The sequence below is a fragment of the Herpailurus yagouaroundi genome, unplaced genomic scaffold (assembly GCF_014898765.1).
Source record: "Herpailurus yagouaroundi ecotype Mexico unplaced genomic scaffold, PumYag 181, whole genome shotgun sequence".
Lineage (NCBI taxonomy): Eukaryota > Metazoa > Chordata > Mammalia > Carnivora > Felidae > Herpailurus > Herpailurus yagouaroundi.
Window position 1 is genome coordinate 30,207,057 of NW_024412412.1, and position 20,286 is coordinate 30,227,342.

The following is a 20,286-nucleotide window of genomic DNA, read 5'->3' on the forward strand; positions in this document are numbered from 1 at the left end:
TTATTTAATTAAAAACTACAGTTTTGACTAAATAATTATTTTATAATTAATGTTGATGATTTGCCAGTTTAATACATATATACCTGCAGCTTATACGTAAAGTAACTTAATAGTGTAATTTTTTTTTTAATCGCACATGGCCCCAGCTGGCTTTGCTGTTTATGCTCAAAGTACAATGCAGAGTATGCTGTACCTTAAGTATGTCTGCAAAAGTAATGAATTGCCTCGTATTTACTTTCTTGTGAACATGGACAATGCCAACGCAGCATGCCAACTGTTCAGTTGTTAAGTCCCGGCACGTGTAAGGGGGCCTTGGTGACGTCTGCTCTCATCCCTTTCCAGAAGCGGAGGAGCTCTACCAGAAGAGAGTGCTGACCATCACCGGCATCTGCATCGCCCTGCTTGTGGTCGGCATCATGTGTGTGGTGGCATACTGCAAAACCAAGTAAAGCTTCCTCCTCCCTGCCTCTCTCCCCTTCACGCAGAGACGGCCTCGCCGGCGGGGCTTTGCACAAAACAGATTCAACGGCCTGGTCTTGAGAAGGGGGAGTGGGGAGGCAGGGGGATGTTTCTTCTCATGTTTCTCCCCAGAATAATCTCTCTGGAGGACCTTTTCTAATCACATAACTAGAAAGCTCTGCCTGTTTGTGCGAAAATGTTCAGAAGATTTCTGGTCATTGACCACGGCCCGTGATCAAAAGGGGTGGAGGGACGGGCCTGTGGGGCACATGCGTGTGCGTGTGGACGTGCACCACATCCTGAGAGGACAGCAGTCGGTGACCAAGGCGCACTTGTCCTATCCCTGCCGAGGACGTGTTCTGCTTTGCACTCAGACTTAGGAGATAAAGGAAACACTTGGTGGTGTTGGGAATGCAGGTTTTTAAAAACATCATTGGGATTGATTTTCTGTTCCATCTAATGAGCTTACTGGTTCAAATGCTCTCAAAGCGTGAGATGTACAAAAGGAATCTCATGGGAGGAAAATCAAGCAAATCTTGCTTTGAAAGAATTAGAGAAAACACTAAAGCAGATGTGTGTTCACTGTGTCTGGCCCTTGAAGCTGGGTCCCTATGAACAAACACAATTACCGTGTGGCATGAAGTCCCTTCACTTTTCTCTCTTACGTAGAAGATCCACTTAAAGTAGGAAATAACGTTAACAGTTTTGTTTTGTTTTGGTGCTTCATCACATAAACTCTCTTGCCAAAACTAGTCATGGGGATATTATCATGGCCTGAACGTTGCATTGAAGAACAAAGACAATATGCTTTTATACCATAAAATTAAGGGCATGAATGGCATTTTCTTAATACCCCAGGGTTTTGTTTAAAAGTTTTGTAATGTTTATTTATTTTTGAAAGAGAGACAGACAGAGACAGAGCACGAGCAGGGGAGGGACAGAGAGAGAGAGAGACAGAATCCGAAGCAGGCTCCAGGCGCTGAGCTATTAGAACAGAGACCAACGTGGGGCTCAAACTCACGAACTATGAGAGCCACCCAGGCGCCCCAGTACCCCAGGATTTAATGTGTTGACAGAATTGAGTGATAGAGATAAGCCTTACTAGAATCTACCTTATGAGTCCTACTAGATTCAACTTCAATATTTCAATACTCATTGCCTAGTTACACAAAAAAAGCGTTAACCGGAGTGAGATCATGTTATAACTGCGCTAAATCTACTTGCAAAATATGTACCTGTGTGCGCTCATGTACGATGCTATACATGCTCACACACTGTGTATGAGGCACAGATTCAAAATTAACTGCATTTCCTTAAGAGACCCACAGACAAAATCATACATGAAATCAGAATCAGCCTCGTCCATTGCACGGCACAGATTGTTACCTAAGACAAATGACCATGTGTAAGACTTAGGCAAAGATGGATTGATGACCAAAGTTGGGGTTTGAGCCAAATATCAACTTGATGTATCTTCTCCTTTTTTTTTTTTTTTTTTTTTCTGATCTCTCAGCAGTCCGGTTCAGTTCCTGTAAGAATCCCACCCAACTTCTTAAATCTATTCACTAAGAATGTGGGATTCCACTTCTGTCCATAGGCAGACTCTGAGATGGAGTGGTACACCCTCTCCTGTCACCACCACTAATCTCCTACCTGAGTTACATGGTGGTAGGATAAAAAAATTGACTGTACCAAATAACAGAAAAAAAAATAATAAATGCTCCCTCTTTTTCATATCCAGGAAACAACGGAAAAAGCTGCATGACCGGCTTCGGCAGAGTCTTCGGTCTGAGCGAAACAACATGGTGAACATAGCAAACGGGCCTCACCACCCCAACCCACCCCCCGAGAACGTCCAGCTGGTGAATGTATGTTGACTCTGGCCAGTGGAAAAGCTGAGCGTCTCTCCTCTGTTCAGGCACCTTGAAGTTTATTTTCTAAAGCTCTTAGGCTCTTCGCTGCTGCCATTAATCACCACAGCTTCCAGGAATCCAGGGTTTCTCCAGGAGAAAAGAATGGGAACATTTTTTAAAGTGAATTTGGTTCCTGTAACACCAGCACATTTCCTCTTACAAAGTGTTCATTAAGGGGTTGGCATAATAATATTGGGTTTGTTCTGCAGGGAGACGAGGACCGGAAGAAAGGAAAGAAAAACAGAAAGAAAACTAATGAAATGAATGATACAAGAATCAGGGGGAAATATTTTATTTTATTTTATTTTTGTGATTTGGAAATGAAGGCTATTCCAGTCTATAACTGATTAGTGCTAATAACTGAGCTAAGGGCTTTAGACTCATTTTTATTAGAGGCATTTCCCAGCGCCCGATGATTTACTGATTCTGACTTACCAAGGGAAAAATTAGGGCGTGGAAGGGCCAAGTGACTTATCAAACTCGCTTCTCAGTGGCAAAACTGAAAGAACGATGCCTCCTCTTCCCTGACTCTTTCTATAGGATGTCAAACCCTCCAGAGGAAATAGATCCTCAACCACTCAAGCATTCTGTTTAAAATTTACCAAGCACTAGGCTTTTAGATAGAAATAGGTCATACATTCTGAAGAATCTTTAGATACAATCTTTCCAGCCTCCTAGAGCCGGACTCAGCTTTCCTGCCTTTTGGAGTGTTTCTCTATATTTTTTGCACCATAATTTTTTCCTGTTCACTTCATTTCCCTCTGACGCGTGGCCTTTTGTAGGCAAAGCTTGAAGACTACATTCAGTACCACTCTCTATCCTATAGGAAAATGTGTCTTTTGTTTGGAGCAAATCTATCCTAGAATCCTGTTCAGCCTTGGTGGTTACTACCAGCAAGACCTGTAGCGAAGACCTTCCAGGGACAGAGGAAAGGCTGATATATTAGTATATTTTGCTGCTTTCCTCCCCCCACCAGTGTTCACTGGAATGTTCTACACAGTTGATAAATGCATTCACTACATACAGGCACACCTCCAATCTGTCACTGTGTCTAAGTGGCTGCGTGATTCCAATTATGTCTTGGGCTGTGTTGCTTTAGGCTTTAATCTGTCTAAACCCTGTTTCCTCATGATGACAACAGGCCTAAAAATAATACCTACTTCAGAAAGTTCTGTGAGCATTAAATAAGACAATCCATATAAAACACTTAGCCCAGTGACATTCAGTGAGTGTTCAATAATTGTTAAGTATCATTTTCATTAGATTCACTAAGGTTACATTGCCTTTCAAGGACCAAGGGTGAAATGGTACACAGACTAGGAAGAGCTCATTATTTATGACATCACCATCTTTGCCTTAAAACAAGCTAACTTTACGTCCCAGAAAGAGCCACATGGAATAACAGCCTTTCCGCTAAAAGAACCAGCCAGAGTTTCAAACATCACTCGAGCTGTATATTTTGGGGGTTTCCGTAAACACATCAGGTTCTTTTAAAGCCCACAGCCCATTGCTTATAAAGTGCCCATTTCAACTGAGAATATTCCTTTACATGCCTTTTTCTGTTATTTTACTCAATGTGGTGTCTTTAAAAGACAACTTCAAAGTGTGCTTCTTTCATTGACTGCAGTGGATATTGAATCTACTGAAGTAATAGCTAGTGTGATTTGGTGATGAAAATAAAGTAGAATCTATTTGCACCATGGATACGCCCCCTATACGTTATGTGCTTTGTCAAGATGTATGATCTCGACAGCTTCTGTACGTCCTTCAGATCGCTTGGTGGCCGTGTTAGTCTTACCACCGATAAGTTAAAAATTTCAGTGATATCATTAGGGCAACATGGGTGCTGGGAAACTGAAAAAGAAAGGTAGATCCCAAATGCAGATATTGTAAAAAAAAAAAAACAAAAAAAAACCAAAAAACTTCCTCCACTGACTTGAAATTTGAAATAAGACAAACCATCTCTACGTTTTTGTTTCAGTCAACTATCTGTTAATCTTCTTTCACTTATAACAACGATGACAAAAATGGATATCGGGCAGAGATTTGTATTGAATTCCAGTCACATTTTCAGTTGGAAATAAGATAGAAGGAATAGGTCTGTTTCTGATAATACGCAGTTAAGACTATAGAATCTATGCCGCGTGCACATCCAAAGGATAATTTATTAATTTCATTTATTGAATTTAAAGGCCATGTAGCCAGGGTATGACTCGCCATCTGACCATTGGAGAAATGGAATTTATTAGGAAGCATATGTACTTAGAATAGATTTGTGTGTGTGATGCTGATGTTACTGTTTTGATTAATATGAATCTTCAAGTTGTGTCTCTTTGTTTATCCAGCAATACGTCTCTAAAAACGTCATCTCTAGTGAGCATATTGTTGAGAGAGAAGCGGAGACATCTTTCTCGACCAGTCACTATACCTCTACAGCTCACCACTCCACCACTGTCACTCAGACTCCTAGTCACAGGTATGAGAAGGAAAAATAAAATTATAAGGCACTCCTCCAAGAGTAAATTTGTATATATTGCCTTTTGCTGTCACTGCCTAATAAAGGAACAGGAGATACTCACTTATGAGGCAGGGACACACGGTTAAATGTATGGTTTAGGACAAAAACAGACTTTGGACATCAACTGGCTCTGCCATTTAATTGCTGTTTAAATTTGAGCCTCAAGTTTTTCATTACTGAAAATGAAAAGAATGCCTACCCACAGGATCTTCGTTCCCCATTTTAGAGATTGTCTTTACTCAGGCCCGACCCCTCACTGAATTGCTACAGTGGAAAAAGTCTGGCTTAGATGCTCTATAATGCTTAAAAGTTGGCTTCTTCCAATGATTGGGCTGCCTTTGGAAATGCACGTGCGAACTGGTTTAATAACTGAACTCTAAATTCTCAGATGTCTTGCTGATCCAGTTCATGCTACCAAGGGCAACACTGGACTGCAAAATGCAGCTCACAGGCCAAGTATTTCCTTAACGTAAGCCGCTCAAGAGCAGAGAGATTGTACGAATACATAGTACATAGCGACATTTGGAAAATAATGCGTCAAATGGGTGAGCAAATACATAAGCTGTATCCTTACAAAGCCATTGTAAATCCTTTCTAGAGCGAGTATCTTTCTGACAATTCTATTCTGAGACAAGTAATGTTGTAGTGAACTGCCGATACACCAATAATTTGAAATAGTTACCAGATCACGTCCTTTCATTTCCATTTTGGCATGTAATTAAGAAATGCATAAGTATATCTCTTCGCCTCTCACGTTTCCCCTCTAGCTGGAGTAATGGGCACACTGAAAGCATCATTTCGGAAAGCCACTCTGTAATCATGATGTCATCAGTAGAGAACAGTAGGCACAGCAGCCCCTCTGGGGGCCCAAGAGGACGACTTAATGGCGTGGGAGGCCCTCGCGAGTGTAACAGCTTCCTCAGGCATGCCAGAGAAACCCCTGACTCCTACCGAGACTCTCCTCATAGTGAAAGGTAAACCCCAAGGGCACAGCTACCGCAGAGGAGAAAGAGACGCAGTAGGGGAATCCCCGTGAGCACCTGCGGTCTCACCTACGGAAATCTACTCTAATGAGAATAAGGGGCAGCAGTTGCCTGTGCTAGGAGTTTCCTAGCTGAGGAAGTCATCTTTTTGTCTGAGCTCACTTCTCCTGAGCTTCTCGCGTCATCCCAGCGGCTGACAGGCAGCAGACCCTTAAAGGGCGGGAACGATTTGATGTGGAAGGTGCGGCAAACCTGGAGTTCCTAGCTCTGGCCTTAGGCTCAGACCCACCTGGGATCTCAGTTTTCTCGGCTGTAACTTTAGAGAGATGGCACCAATGGTTGATAAGGACCCTTTCTGTAATTCTAATTTGCCAGTTACCCAAACTCTGGTCGAGCTGCTCTCGTGTTCTCGTGTGCTAACTCTTTCTTACCTTCCAGCCTCGGTTAAATCAAATCAAGGGCTGTGTCACTGCTGACTGTCATGGGGAATGACCGCTTGTGTTCCACCACATAGTATCCCTTTTATGAAATTCGAAGAAGGGATGAATAAATAAATGTTTTGCCTGCTGTGTCTGGCAGTCTTCACAGCTGGTTTCCAAACCAATATTGCTTTTGACATGGTCCTTTATCCCAGAATGTTTTGGCTTTCTTCTGGGGAATCTCGGATTGGGCTGGGGGAGTTACAGACAAGGTAAAATAAAGAGTAGAAGAAAGCAAACTAAGAGATGCTTACTAGGGATACTGAATTCATAGGTTCTCTTTATTCATTTTCACTTAAATTGGGAGAGTTATATCCAACCAGCATTGGCAGCATGTCAGGATGCTATTGCTTGTTTGTTTGCAAACCCAAAATGGTGTCATTTGTTTGTTTATATATCACCATCTCAGTGTGATCTTTGACCACTTGCTGAAAGGTTTACGTGATGCTGCCTCGGTACGTGTCCATACCTATTTGATAGTTACATGGGCGGAGATAACTCTGATAGACTCTGTCCACTCATGGACTGACTGGGCAGTCCTTAAAACAAAAGATGACTAGTTTGGGGCCAGCAGGTCATGTAGAGCTTGCTGACCACTCCTCAAGGGTCTTTGCCCCAAAATGGTATTTCAGAATTCTATGGAATTAAAGGCTGCTCTGTCATTCATCTGTGAAAAAGTAGGCATGGTCCCAAACTGGTTTAAAACATGAGTCTTAAATTCATATAATTACATCTTTATGTATTAAGACATTCTATCTGCCTTAATTCATTATTTTTTGAGACCTGAAAAAGACCTCAGGGACAAATTCTTTCTTCATCACTACGTGTGATATTTCTCTTTAAAGGCTGACATTTCCCTGCTGTGGTGGGCTTCCACGCATACCACAGATATTATCTAGGACTGCAAAATATACCGGGACCTACAGAGCATGGAGAGAAAAGATCCATTGCCTGTACGCATTGGTTGAATTTGGATTAGCGTTTCTCAGAGAGATTAATTTAAGTATCCCCAGAACGAAAGTTGAAGCCTCAAGCCCCAAGTATTTCAATCTCTAAGACGCCTTCCCAGTTGAGACACAGCTAGACCTCACATCCATGTGACTCATGGCTGAAAAGCAGGAAAGTTAACAGGCTTCCTGTTCCTGTTAGCTAGAGTTCAGATAATGGTGTCCTGTGTCATCACAAGTTAATGTCAAATTAGACTCTGTGAATGCCAATGTGAAGAAAAGAGTCCTTGGTGCTGTGCATTGGCAACATTTTTATAGAAGTTGAGAAATGTGACTCTGAATAAGCCCCTTCTTCCTCAGTAGTAAGTCAGGTCTCTTGTTCTGGTGGAGAAAAACATGATATGGAAAAAAAAAAAAAACCAGAAAGAAAGAAAGAAAGAAAGAAAGAAAGAAAGAAAGAAAGAAAACAATAAAGAATGCACTCAGTGTAGTCACAGTGAGATTTACCGAGCACCATTGGACATAACAGGACCTAAGGTAACATGGTACAGCCACCCCTTGAGCAGTCACCAAATATAAGCCAAAGATTGATACAGCCTTGGGTTTTTGAAGAGAGGTGGACTGGAGATTGGACATAGCCAGGGAGCCAACATAAGGTTCTCCCAGGCTTATTTCTGAACGTCTTGGTCACTGAGATGGATAGTTGCAAATTGAATGTGAAGAGGTAGCATTTCACGGAAAAACTAAAAGCACACAAATGTGTTACACTGTTATCAGGAATAAATCTAAGTTACTATGCTCTTTTTTTTTCATAAGACATAACCTTATAGCTGAGCTAAGGAGAAACAAGGCACACAGATCCAAATGCATTCAGATCCAGCTATCAGCAACTCATCTTAGATCTTCTTCCATTCCCCATTTGGGCTTCATTCTCTAAGACCCCTTGGCCTTTAGGAAGGTATAGTATTTAAGTAATACTTGTTTCCCTTCCAAATCCCCGCGCCTTGGTCCTCGTAAACTGAAAGGCTTCTGGGACCTAGTGCCCTCTTATCCTGACTCACAGGCTTTTATTTAAAACCCCATGATGATGGGGTTGAAAATCCCCAAAGTTTCCATGAGTTAGGCCACTTAGCTGATCTTTGCATGCACTCCTGTGAGGAAACTCTTGGCTACATAATGTTAGACTCCAAGGGTGCTGAATGTCCTTAGTGTTAAAAATCCAGATGTATCCAACGAATCGACCGTCTTTGTTTTCTGATTCTATAATATCGCGAATTCTGTCCCTGTCCCCTCCCTGCTTGGATGCCTCTTATTCCACCACACTCACGCGGGGTATTCTGTGCTCACACAGGTATGTGTCAGCAATGACCACCCCGGCTCGTATGTCACCTGTAGATTTCCACACGCCAAGCTCCCCCAAATCGCCCCCTTCGGAAATGTCTCCACCTGTGTCCGGCACGACGGTATCCATGCCCTCCATGGCAGTCAGCCCCTTCGTGGAAGAAGAAAGACCTCTGCTTCTCGTGACACCACCGAGGCTGCGGGAGAAGTATGACCGCCACCCCCCGCAGTTCACCTCCTACCACCATAACCCTGCGCATGAGAGCAACAGCCTGCCCCCTAGCCCCTTGAGGATAGTGGAGGACGAGGAGTATGAAACCACCCAGGAGTACGAGCCAGCTCAAGAGCCTGTTAAGAAACTCACCAGTAGCCGGCGGCCCAAAAGAACCAAGCCCAATGGCCACATTGCCAACAGGTTGGAAATGGACAGCAACGCAAGTGCGGAAGGCACTCACTCAGAGAGTGAGACAGAAGATGAGAGAGTAGGGGAAGATACCCCCTTCCTGGGCATTCAGAACCCCCTGGCCGCCAGTCTTGAGGCAGCACCTGCCTTCCGCCTGGCGGACAGCAGGACTAACCCAGCAGGCCGCTTCTCTCCGCAGGAAGAATTGCAGGCCAGGCTGACGAGTGTAATCGCTAACCAAGACCCTATCGCTGTATAAAACCTAAATAAACACATAGATTCACCTGTAAAACTTTATTTTATATAATAAAGTATTCCACCTTAAATTAAACAATTTATTTTATTTTAGCAGTTCTGCGAATAGAAAACAGGAAAAAAACTTTTATAAATTAAATATATGTATGTAAAAATGTGTTATGTGCCATATGTAGCAATTTTTTACAGTATTTCAAAACGAGAAAGATATCAATGGTGCCTTTATGTTCTGTTACGTTGAGAGCAAGTTTTGTACAGTTACTGTGATTGCTTTTCCACAGTATTTCAGCAAAACCTCCCATATATTCAGTTCTCGCTGGCTTCTTGTGCATTGCGTTATGATGTTGACAGGATGTATGATTTGTGAGACTTGCAACTTCCCCTCCGTTTGCTTCTAGTAGCGCCCGATCAGTACGTCTTGTAATGGCACATCCGTCCAAATACTCTTCTCTTTTGTACGAAGGTTTCTTTTGCTTTCGGTATACGAAATGAGTTGTGTCTACTCCGCCAGCCAAAGGTTCGCTTCACTGGGCTCTGAGATAATAGTAGATCCAACAGCATGCTACTATTAATTACAGCAGGAAACTGCATTAAGTAATGTTAAATATTAGGAAGAAAGTAATCTTGTGATTTTTTTTAAAACTATATTCTTCATCAGAAGACAGCTGGCTCTCACTAGAAAAGAGCAGCCATTTGCTTTCTTTGGGTTTCTTTTTCTTGACAAAGAGCAACAGTTTGGGGGAGAGCATAGGACTCGGGCTCTGGCTTGCTATCAGGGTACATCCATCACTTTATAAGAGGACTCGCCTCACCTTCTGGGGGAATGACACAACAGGTCATCTAGCTGAAGATCAAATTGTGGCTGAAGAAGGTGCAATCGTTCCTGACTTGGGTTGTCCACTGATTTTGGAGCCAGGGATTGGTTGTGTCCTAACAGCTGGAGAATAGACGTGTCATGGCACAAGCCAACCAGCTGAAACAGCACACTCAGCAGTTGGTCTGCAATGCTTCTGCAGTGAAATGTGCCTGCTGTATGTGGTGGTGATTAGTCACCATAGGCAATATTTCTGTTGTAGTGTGTCTAGAAACAGTGAATGTATAGAAGGCGCAGGTGGAGAACAGCTGTGTGACATGACTGCCGTTTTAAACAGTTTTGTTGACCGCTCCCTTCTCCTCATGATTTTTCTCTTGTTTTTCGATGTTGCCTTGATTAGGTCACAACTATGCATGAACATTTTTGTCAGGAATGGCCAATGTGCATGTGATTTGTGATTAGCGAGAACCTTCCACGAGCGATGATTCATCAGGAAATGTTGGTAGTGTTGAAAAGATTGCACCTTTCCTTGCAGAAGTGACCCCCACCTGTGTACTGACCTCTCCATCTGCAGCCCTTATCATCCACCCCTGCCCCACTTCTTACTTTCTGCTTTACTGTCACAAAACAGGATGAAGACGGGTCTGAACTTTGCATGTTCTCTGTGATTGTAAGTCCAAAGAAGGCCTAGAGGTGTTACCATTTGAGACAACTGCTGATTCAGGAAAACAAGGCAATTAAAAAACAAAAACAACGCAGACCCCATTTCATGCCCTGCCAGATATCTGTCAAAGCTGGCTAGAGCTCTACTTAGATTCCCAGTGACCTCCTAGGATCCATGTGACAAAATGGGAAGCAGGTTGGCAGGGGGTTCAGAATACCAGGTGTGAAGTCAGCGAAAGCAACGGCTCCTTGTTTGCAGGTGAACTGAATTTAGTTCCTCATCAAATTTCTATATGAACATTAACGAGGAGACGTGACAGGCAAGGAGGTCTTGGGGAAACGTGGGCTGGGCATGAGTCATGTCATTAAGCTCCTTACATGTTTCTGCAACCCACAGAGGTGTCTGTCTGCAGGTCCTGGCAGTTACTTTTAGTATTTGGCATCCTAACCTGTCCTTCCTTATTCACAAGCCGCTTTCTCTGTGCTCAGCAGTGTTCTCACTGCTCCTGTCAGGCTGCACAAGTCGCTCTGATTGCCCAGTTCTGTAGAAACGAGTAAGCTCATGGCAGGGGAAGAAGACAGTCGACCCAAAGAGCTTCTCTAACTTATGCCAATATTGCCTTTGAAGGCCTTGGCTCATCCAGAGGCTATGTCAATAAAGAAATTTCTACCGTGAATTCAAAGTCCAAAATCTCTGTTTCAGAAATCTTCAGGCATTGGAGTACCCAAAGGCCCCACGGTGGAGAATTCCAGGAATAAATCAAATCTCCTATTGAGAGCAATGAACATATTCCCCAGTGTGAAGATAGCTCTAAATGTTTCAGGTCACAAATACATACGAACAGTTAGGACAAGAGGAAATTTTATTTCCGACTTGATTCTGGTCACTCAGAGAGGTGGCATGTTAGCTGGGACAGCCTTTCCATCTATAGGACCAGAGCTCCCCCTGAGAAGAAAGGATGGCTGGTTCCTCAGGGCTGTGCGTTGCAACCATGAGCTTTGTGTTCGCAAGGACTCCTCTGTGGTAGTTACCACATCGCTCTCAACCAGCTCTGTCCATAAACTCAGACAGTGCAGTGGCAATGCAAAGAAGGAGCGTGAACCGATATTCCCAGCATGTGGCAAGTTTTCGTGGCTTTTCAGGTGGGGGAGGCCACCTGGGAGTTTGACAGCAGCTTTGTCTCCCCGGGTCTGACGTCATATCCCATGAGGGGTAGCGCAGCGGACGCAAAACTTCTTTCCGTCACTCAAGATTCCTTTCCCGGCCTACTCTCCCTTCTTGGCTGGTATGACCTTTTTATTTTCCCCCCAAGATTGCCTGGACGGCCTCATGCTGTCTACAAAATGGCACTCTGCCTGAGTATATGTGAATGTGTCCCAGACACCGACATACCATATCTTCCGTGTTTTGGTGCGACTGTCGTGATGTAGATGGAGTTTATCCAGGGTAACTAGCTCATAACTATTTTTTTTTTTTTTTTTTTGGCCTGGGTAAAAAAGGTGCATGGCTCACATTAGTGGAAATAAGGAAGGCCTTGTTTTATCTTTTAGCACTGGCTCCATTTCACCACCCACAGAGATTTCTATCTGCAAGGACCCATGAAACACTGCAGAGAAATGCAGGCAAAGGGAAATGGCCACATATCACGAGTTCTATTATATATTCTTTTGTAAATACACATTGTACGTTACTTGGATGTTTTCCTAAATCATTTACTGTCTTTATGAGTTAATGTCAGTTTTTTTTACTCTCTCAACTTACTGTGTAACATTGTAAATAACATAATGTCCTTTATTATTTATATTTAAGCATCTAACATAGAGTTGTTTTCATATAAGTTTAAGACAAATGTCAAAAATATATGTTTTTTTGTTTTTCTTTGCTTTAAAATTATGTATCTTTTCCTTTTACTTTTTTTTTTAAAGAATAATTTATTGTTCAGGAGAAAGAATGTATATGTAATTGAAACTATTTGAAGAATGCACATTTGAAGGCCCTGAGGTACTGATAAACTAAAGAATTTATTATCCAAAATACTAAGCAATAAGTAATTGTGATTTATTTAAAATTTTGTTCATTTTCCATGAAGGACATACTGCAATAAAAATGCTACTCTGTGGAGGCGTGGGAGTGTTGCTCAGCAGACTAATGTTTGAGTCTGTTAGACCAGCACCTTCCATCTGACTGCGACAGTTGTATTAATTTAGGAATGTGTCTGATGGACCCCATGATCATCTCGTCTGTCTGTTGCTTTTGCCTGTTCTTTCATCACCTTCTGCCTGTTGGTTTTGCTTACGACTGTATTCCTTGTCAAAAGAGCCATAAGCAAGCAATACAATGTCTTCTTCCCCTTCTCGCACAACCCCCTGCCTCCCCCCGTCCACCCCCCCCCCCCCACCCCGGCCCCATACACAGTAACATAGCAGAGAGGACGTCTTAGGGCATGATTGCCTGGGTGCTGGTTGTTAACATGTTCTGTAGTGGCTGCAAGAAACTTCTCCGGGCTAATGGAAATGTCAATGTGACGATACCTGCAGTTGTGAAAGGAAAACCTGTTATCGGGGTTCAGGTAATCTGATGGCCAGCAGGGCCCAAAAGGCAGCCAGTCAGAACCTGACCATGCTAAGCTTTCTTATAGCTTCAGTAAATTTATTTTCCATCAGGCCCATGATTTATTGATTCAGTTTTAAGAGAAGATAAGGCTAAGTTGGATTCTTTCCCCTCATTCTATCAATAAATCAAACTAGATGCCCATCTTACTGCTCAGGGAAGGGCCGATGCATGAGAAATTTCCCACATTCTAAAAGAGTCATAGAAATGAGGCTATTACTTTTCTTATTGAGATTAGCCTAAACAAAAGCCATATTTTAACAAATAGGTATTTGCATGGGTGATACTTTTTATATAATTCAAGCATTTTACTCATTATTCTAGATAAGATTAGGGCTTCTGAAGTATATGAGATAGAGTTCAGCAATCCTTTGAGGGTACACAGGGGCCTCTGTTGGAGTTTGTGGGTACCTCGATGCCTGCCATCAACGTCCACCTCCATATACGTACGTGACACCTTGTCGTTAGTCGTAGCTCCTCTGGCATCATTTCCAAAACAGTCTGGATGTCTAAGAGATTCAAATAGTGGCCTTTGACTGTACCAGTCTTTATTATTTATATCGTGAACTTTTTAAAACAATTCAGATTCCTCATATTTGTGATTTATGTTCCCACACACACACACACTCCTAACACACACGATCCTGAAGCCACCGCATTGGCTTACTTGTCCATTGCAGCCAACCAGCCATTCAGCAAATCAAGAAGTGCATGGAATATTTTAAAAATTACAGACGGAGACACTTCCCTGTGTCTTCAGGTTTCAGCTGAGGCTTTGTCCACCCGACAAACTGAAAACTACAAGCAGTTGTCTTAGTAATTTAGGTTACAATCAGATACCTGACATACACGGATTATGGGAGCAGAAGCCTATATGGTAGAGCATGGTCCAGAGAGAATGTAGAGTATCTGACTATCTAGACGGTTATTACAATTCTCCATTCACTTCAACAGTGTAGACTCTGGAATGTCAAACCCAGGTTAACAATGTCTTTCCAACTACTGTCTGGGGAAGACATCATTAGATTTCCCTGCTCTCTGCCCTGACGATGAATGAAAAAAGCACCTGATGTTAGGGATTTGGGGTTCAGTGAGGCAGTTCTGAAATCAAGAGATTTGGGATGCTGGAAGGAGTGGACAATTTTGATGACCTCATATGAATTGCTTTCTTCTCTATCTTGGGCTTGCCCTTTCTGAAACAGAATAAAATAAATTTATGGAAACTATTACTTCAAAAGATTGGCCTGGTAGGCAATAGAAATGCTTTCAGTTTATGTAAGACAGGACTATCCTGCTGCAATATTACTCACCTTTGAGACTGTTGCTGGACAGAGAAGTCAGGCCCAGTCCTGCAAGTTCCTGTTGGTTCCTGTTGACATCCTGAGACTGTCATTGTTGGACCACTCTGGTGGGCCATTGTGTTGGATGCTCAATAAGCTTCAAGAAATCACTCAGCAGGGTGGATTTTGTTACCTGGAGGAAACTCATCATAATCTACCTGATCTATTTAAAAGCAGACGAGGAGAGGGAGACCAGTAATTCATAAGAGGAGGCAGAGAATGGGGTAGCAGTTCTATCCATCCCCCACCCCACTTCAAATGTACTTACAGGGACAGAATTTGATGGAGGAAGTGACTCTCTTCCCACCCCATGACTTTCCAAAGAGGCCAGAGGCTTACCTTCATAGACACAAAAATCTTTAATAGCTTATGTACAGGTTTGCTCATATGCAAAAACTATTAAACAGAAATAACATTTTATGGCTTAAAACATCCCTTATCATTTTTAATCCTCTTAAACTCATGAGATGTTGATGTGATAAATGAACAAATTTTAGGTTCAGGAAAGTTAAAAATGTTACACATCTAGCAAGTTGCAGAGATAAGACTACAACTCCTATTTCTACCCATTTCACTCCTCCCCTCCCTGTTCCAGACTCAAATAACCTTGCCATTTTCAGCCTGTCATTACATCAGTGCAAGTTATATCCAAAACCAATTCTTTCTATTTGAAAGAATATAAGCTCCTCTGGCTTTGGTTTAGAGTTACTGTAGAACCCAACTTGCTTGACTTAGTGACTCTATGCACTTTTTTCTCAACATACCTTTCTAAATGAACTGTAACCACAGGAATGAAGTCACAATTTCAAGGTGCAGGTAGCATCCTGCAGTGAAAAGAGGAGGGGGCTTTGCAGTCAGAACACTGGCCCCACCACTTAGTAGCTTGGCCAATTTGGTCAATTTCCTCCTCCAAGCTTATTTCCTGATCACTAATATGGGAATCCAAGTGACTTTAGAAGGCTCTGGTGGTAATGAGCATTACACTTGAACATATGTAAGGAAACCATAAACATCTAGTACATAGTGAATATCCAAGCACTACCTTCTTTTTGGTCCTTCCTCTTGGAGCCCCCGTTCCTCAGTTCCAAATGACACACTCCACGTTGCACAAACTCATCACATTTCATCATTTCTGCAATCTCATGCCAATGAGAAAATTCCTTTTTAATTTTTTTTTTACATTTTTATTTTTGAGAGACAGAGAGAGACAGAGCACAAGTTGGGGAGGGGCAGAGAGAGAATGAGACCCAGAATCTGAAGCAGGGTCCAGGCTCTGAGCTGTCAGCACAGAGCCTGATGTGGGGCTCAAACTCCCAAACCGTGAGATCAAGATCTGAGCCGAAGTCGGACGCTTAACTGACTGAGCCACTCAGGTGCCCCGAGAAAATTCTTTTTTAATAACAACTGTACTTTAAGCAGCATAATCACTGAATAAGTTCTTTATTTTATGTTTGCTTCTTATGTAGCCACACTGTTTCACATAAAGCCTGTAATTTTTAAGGGATTATTACATTAGTGTTTCATTACAACTTCACAGAAATTTACTGAGACATAACTCTTTGTAGAGTTTTCACAATACCATTTTCAAACTTCCTTGCAAACATGTACCACAACAAACAAAACATGCTCCTAAATTGATAAGATATCTGTACACACCCATTTTCTTTTGTTGGTATCCAGGATGTCCTGACATGTTTCATTAAAATATATGTGTGTGTATATATATACATATTTTATATATATACATATTATATATATATATATATATACACACATATATATGTATTTTATATATATATATATATAATCTAGGTAAAGTTCTGCAGCCTGACAAAGGTAGAAGAATCAGGTCTCAGATTGACTCTTAAATGTTAGAAACCACATTGCTTATGGATGTTTCTCACTCCCTCCCATTATCTATCCAATAAGTAATTTTTCCAGTTCTACTCACTCTTTATGCATAAAATAGGATTATTTTATGAATAATTTTTAGATTTCAGCTTTTTGGATTCAATACTTTAAAATTTCATCCTACATTTAGGATGGTGGGTGACTTAGTCTCATGATATTCATTTTCGGGCTTGAGGTGTAGTTAATATAGTTCTACTGTTAATGGCAAGAGAGTCTAATATAATTGCCCATGCATTACCCTCATTTAAACAAAAGTGTTATTTTATTGGAAATAATCCTAACTCTAGCTCCCTATAAAAATAATAAATAAGGAACTGTTCTTGTTTTTTTAAATAAGCTAGATGTAAACATTGTATCATATTAATTGTTATTTATCATCATAGTTAAGCAAACACCTGTCTTCCATTCTGTGACTTTCACCCAGTGGTTCCTTCTTGCTGCCCTTGAACCTTTCTCTTGAAGAGGGTTGGGGGCCTCAGGCTGGGCAGGTTTTCTAGAACCCTTCTGATTTCTCACAGTGAGGCTAAAGTACACGTTCCTTCTTCTTTAGATGAAGGGTCTTCATTGGTGTGCCCTTTAGCAGGTAATAAGATAGCAAAACAATTTCTCCTTACATTTGAGACCCTCTCCAGCATGAAAAGGGGGGACAGAAAATGCCGTGTGTAAGACCCCTTCATTCCGAGCTCCTTGATTCCTGGTACTCAGCTTCCTTCCAATTATGAGATCATTCTGCCCTCATGCAAAAATGTCTCTGTGAAAATCCCATCCTTCCTTCAGAATAGCCTTATTTTTGCAAAATAGAGACCTCCCTTAGCAACTTCTTAGTTTAGAGCCCTTCCCTTCCCTGTGCTGATACCTGTGATTTTGAAAGATCTGAAATCATAGGACAATAGAACTTCACATTTGATACAGAAATTAGTCAGAAATTATGGGGTTTAGAATTTAGAGTGTTTTTTTTTAAAAAAAAAAAAAACTAAGAATTCTTTCTTGATTTGTAGTAGACCCTTTTAGAAAATTTTAGGGTGGAGTCGGAGAGCATTATATCTTTTCCAGTATTTGCTTGACCAAAAGCTCTTTCACAACATGAAAAGATGCTAATTCCATTCCCCACACATTCCGAGTTCTGCCCTATTTACCTGAGGAGTTAGATCTCTAGCCATGAGTGTGAGGGGAAGGACCGTGGGCCCTTCCTTTTAAGCTGGGGTTGATGCAGAGTTAATGGGATTTAGGGTTCCTCTCGGGGTCAAACTCATATCGATTATGAAGCAAAGGGAGAACTAAGGGGAAACATCCCCTCACCTGATTAGAAGAGTCACATGGCACCCACTAAGCAAGCCAGAACCTGAGCAATAGTCTACATTTCCTTCTCCATATCGAACTGACAGTGGTGTTCGTACCACTGATCTGCCAAACAAATCCGTCCGCTCTTTCCCAGCCCCATCGCTTCTACCATTGGTGCCCTCTTCCTCTCCCACTAGACTCCATTAGCCTCCTTACTGATCTGCTTCCTTCAGCTCCTCTGGGACATCCTTTGCATTTTGCTGAAAGTTTCTCTAACTCAAACACCTTGCTGTGCATGCTCCTTGTTTTAACCCTTCTGTGACTCCTCATGAAGCTAAGCTCCTCAGCAGCCAAACTCTTGAAGCGTCTCCCACTTCACCCTCCACTCCATCTTATGATTTTCTATTTTCCAAGTATGCCATACCAGTGTTTGTCAAAGTCTCCCCATCGGCGTTCCAACTTCACGACTCTTACCATATTCACGTACCACCTGTTATTTTTTGCGTATTGTTTTTTTTTTCAATTGATTGCATTTTTAACTGAAATAAAGTCCTTTCAAATGAAACTTGTATCAATGCTGTGAGTGGAAGCCTGCAACCAGTTGTCATAATGAAAATGAACCTTATAAGTAAATATAACAAAAAAGGAAACAATGTAACTACATCCTAACACGACAGTGTTGCCTGCTAAAGTATCTGAGCTGAATCCTGTTCTCTGACAAAAGGGGAGATCAGCAAGTGTTCGAGAAATTGGAAATGTATTCAGAAACATAGAAGGATTCATTCCTTGACTTAACCAGGATTGAGAGGGAGTTGACAGGAAGCTACTTCTACTGTTTCGTTCAATGTTATTTAATTCTAGATCCTGGTATCATTTTGGATGCGCCATTCAGTCACCCACAGATCTTACATAGCCACACAGCACTGGGCTTGTTATATCCCCCTGCCCTTGTGCAGCCTGTTTCCTTTTGCAGGAACGACGTCTCCATTTATCCTTCTAACAAACTTCTTTTACGCTTTCTCTGGATGGGGAGAGTGTCTTTGCTTAGGAATCCTTCCGTGCCAAGTATCTGCCTTTGGCAGATGAGAAGTGCTTCTCTCCTTTGCTTCCTCATGGTATCTATGCCATGCAACCGTTTATGTAGCATTTTCTGTCCAGCTCACAACTTCTGCTGAACTGAAATTCCTCTCTGAGGGCAGAGATGCTGTCCTCTATGTGGTTATCCAGGTCCTTGCATGGTGCTTGGAACATGATCGATGCCTAGAGAATAAATCACTGGCAACTGGAGACAGGATATTTACATGGGTTGGCAAAGCAGGTGAGGAATCTAGGTGATCATAGGCATTTTGAAAAGTCAAGATCAAGAAAAGAGTAACCCGACTGACTTATTTCAGTTAGCATCTGTGTTGTTGCAAATGGCAAGTTTTCATTCTTTTAATATTCCATTTCATACATTATATACATATACATATATATACACATATATATCACATCTACATATACAATATCCAAATATATCCCATTATATAGAATATATTTACGTATAAATCTATAGATAGATAGATAAATAGACCTCGCATCTTCTTTATCCATTTTTCTATGGAGAGACATCTGGGTTGCTTCCGTATAATAACAAAAAAAAAAAGTTAAGAAAAAAGAAAAAGTAAAGAGTGATCTGTAAGTAGCTAGGACAAAATCAGAAACATACGGGGGGGTGGAACCAAATTTGCTGAATTATGATTTAAAAAAACCAAAACCAAAACAAAAAACAACCAGAGGTCAGAGTCTAAGGGACAGAAGATCCACGGCTCAGACGAGATTTGACTACCTTTGCGTTTGGTTTTAGCTCCTTGTCCACTCAAGACCTCTGGCTTAAAATGAACTTTTCATGTCTCTTCTCCCTTCATCACTCCCGCTGCTTAGCAAGGTCCTGAAAATAAAGCCTTTTAATTGAATATTGTTCAATGAGATCATTCTTAGAAAGAAGACTTCCATACTGACCATTGCATGTAAAACCAACATAAGTCTCCAATCCTTTGAAAAGGTACAAAGGGAGCCTTGCACCTAACAAGATTTCCAAAGGTTATTTTTGGGTTTTTTTGTTTTTTGTTTTTTGTTTTAATGCACAAGTGGAGTAAAACATAAAATCAGCATGCTATAGAAGTCAATGGAATACATAATTTTCCATTCTGGATAGAACGATGATTTGCAAGGCTGAGCATTCAGTGATATTTTCTAGATATTTATATGTCGTAGTTATGTATAGTACAACAATTGTGAGGGAGAGGAAGGACATACTTTTACCACTCAAGACTTCCTTCCCCAAGAGTTTATCTAGTCTAGAAGTACAGTTTTCTTTACTGATTAA

At 41.6% G+C, this 20,286-nt stretch overlaps 1 protein-coding gene across 16 annotated transcripts in view; it reads left to right on the plus strand.

The window, feature by feature from the left end:
- The window catches only part of NRG1 (neuregulin 1), a 1,118,472-nt gene extending 1,105,577 nt beyond the window's left edge, over positions 1 to 12,895 (plus strand). For 11 of the 16 annotated variants that reach the window (XM_040490193.1, XM_040490192.1, XM_040490194.1 and 8 more), the window contains 5 exons: positions 343 to 445; positions 2,201 to 2,327; positions 4,718 to 4,848; positions 5,658 to 5,864; positions 8,651 to 12,895. In XM_040490193.1, the coding sequence (XP_040346127.1) occupies positions 343 to 445; positions 2,201 to 2,327; positions 4,718 to 4,848; positions 5,658 to 5,864; positions 8,651 to 9,302 (1,220 nt within the window). In that variant the 3' untranslated portion in view covers positions 9,303 to 12,895. Of the gene's footprint in view, positions 1 to 342; positions 446 to 2,200; positions 2,328 to 4,717; positions 4,849 to 5,657; positions 5,865 to 8,115; positions 8,258 to 8,650 lie in introns of all 16 variants that reach the window. The other 5 variants (XM_040490200.1, XM_040490199.1, XM_040490208.1 and 2 more) reach the window with 1 other exon arrangement.
- Positions 12,896 to 20,286: the final 7,391 nt, after the last annotated feature.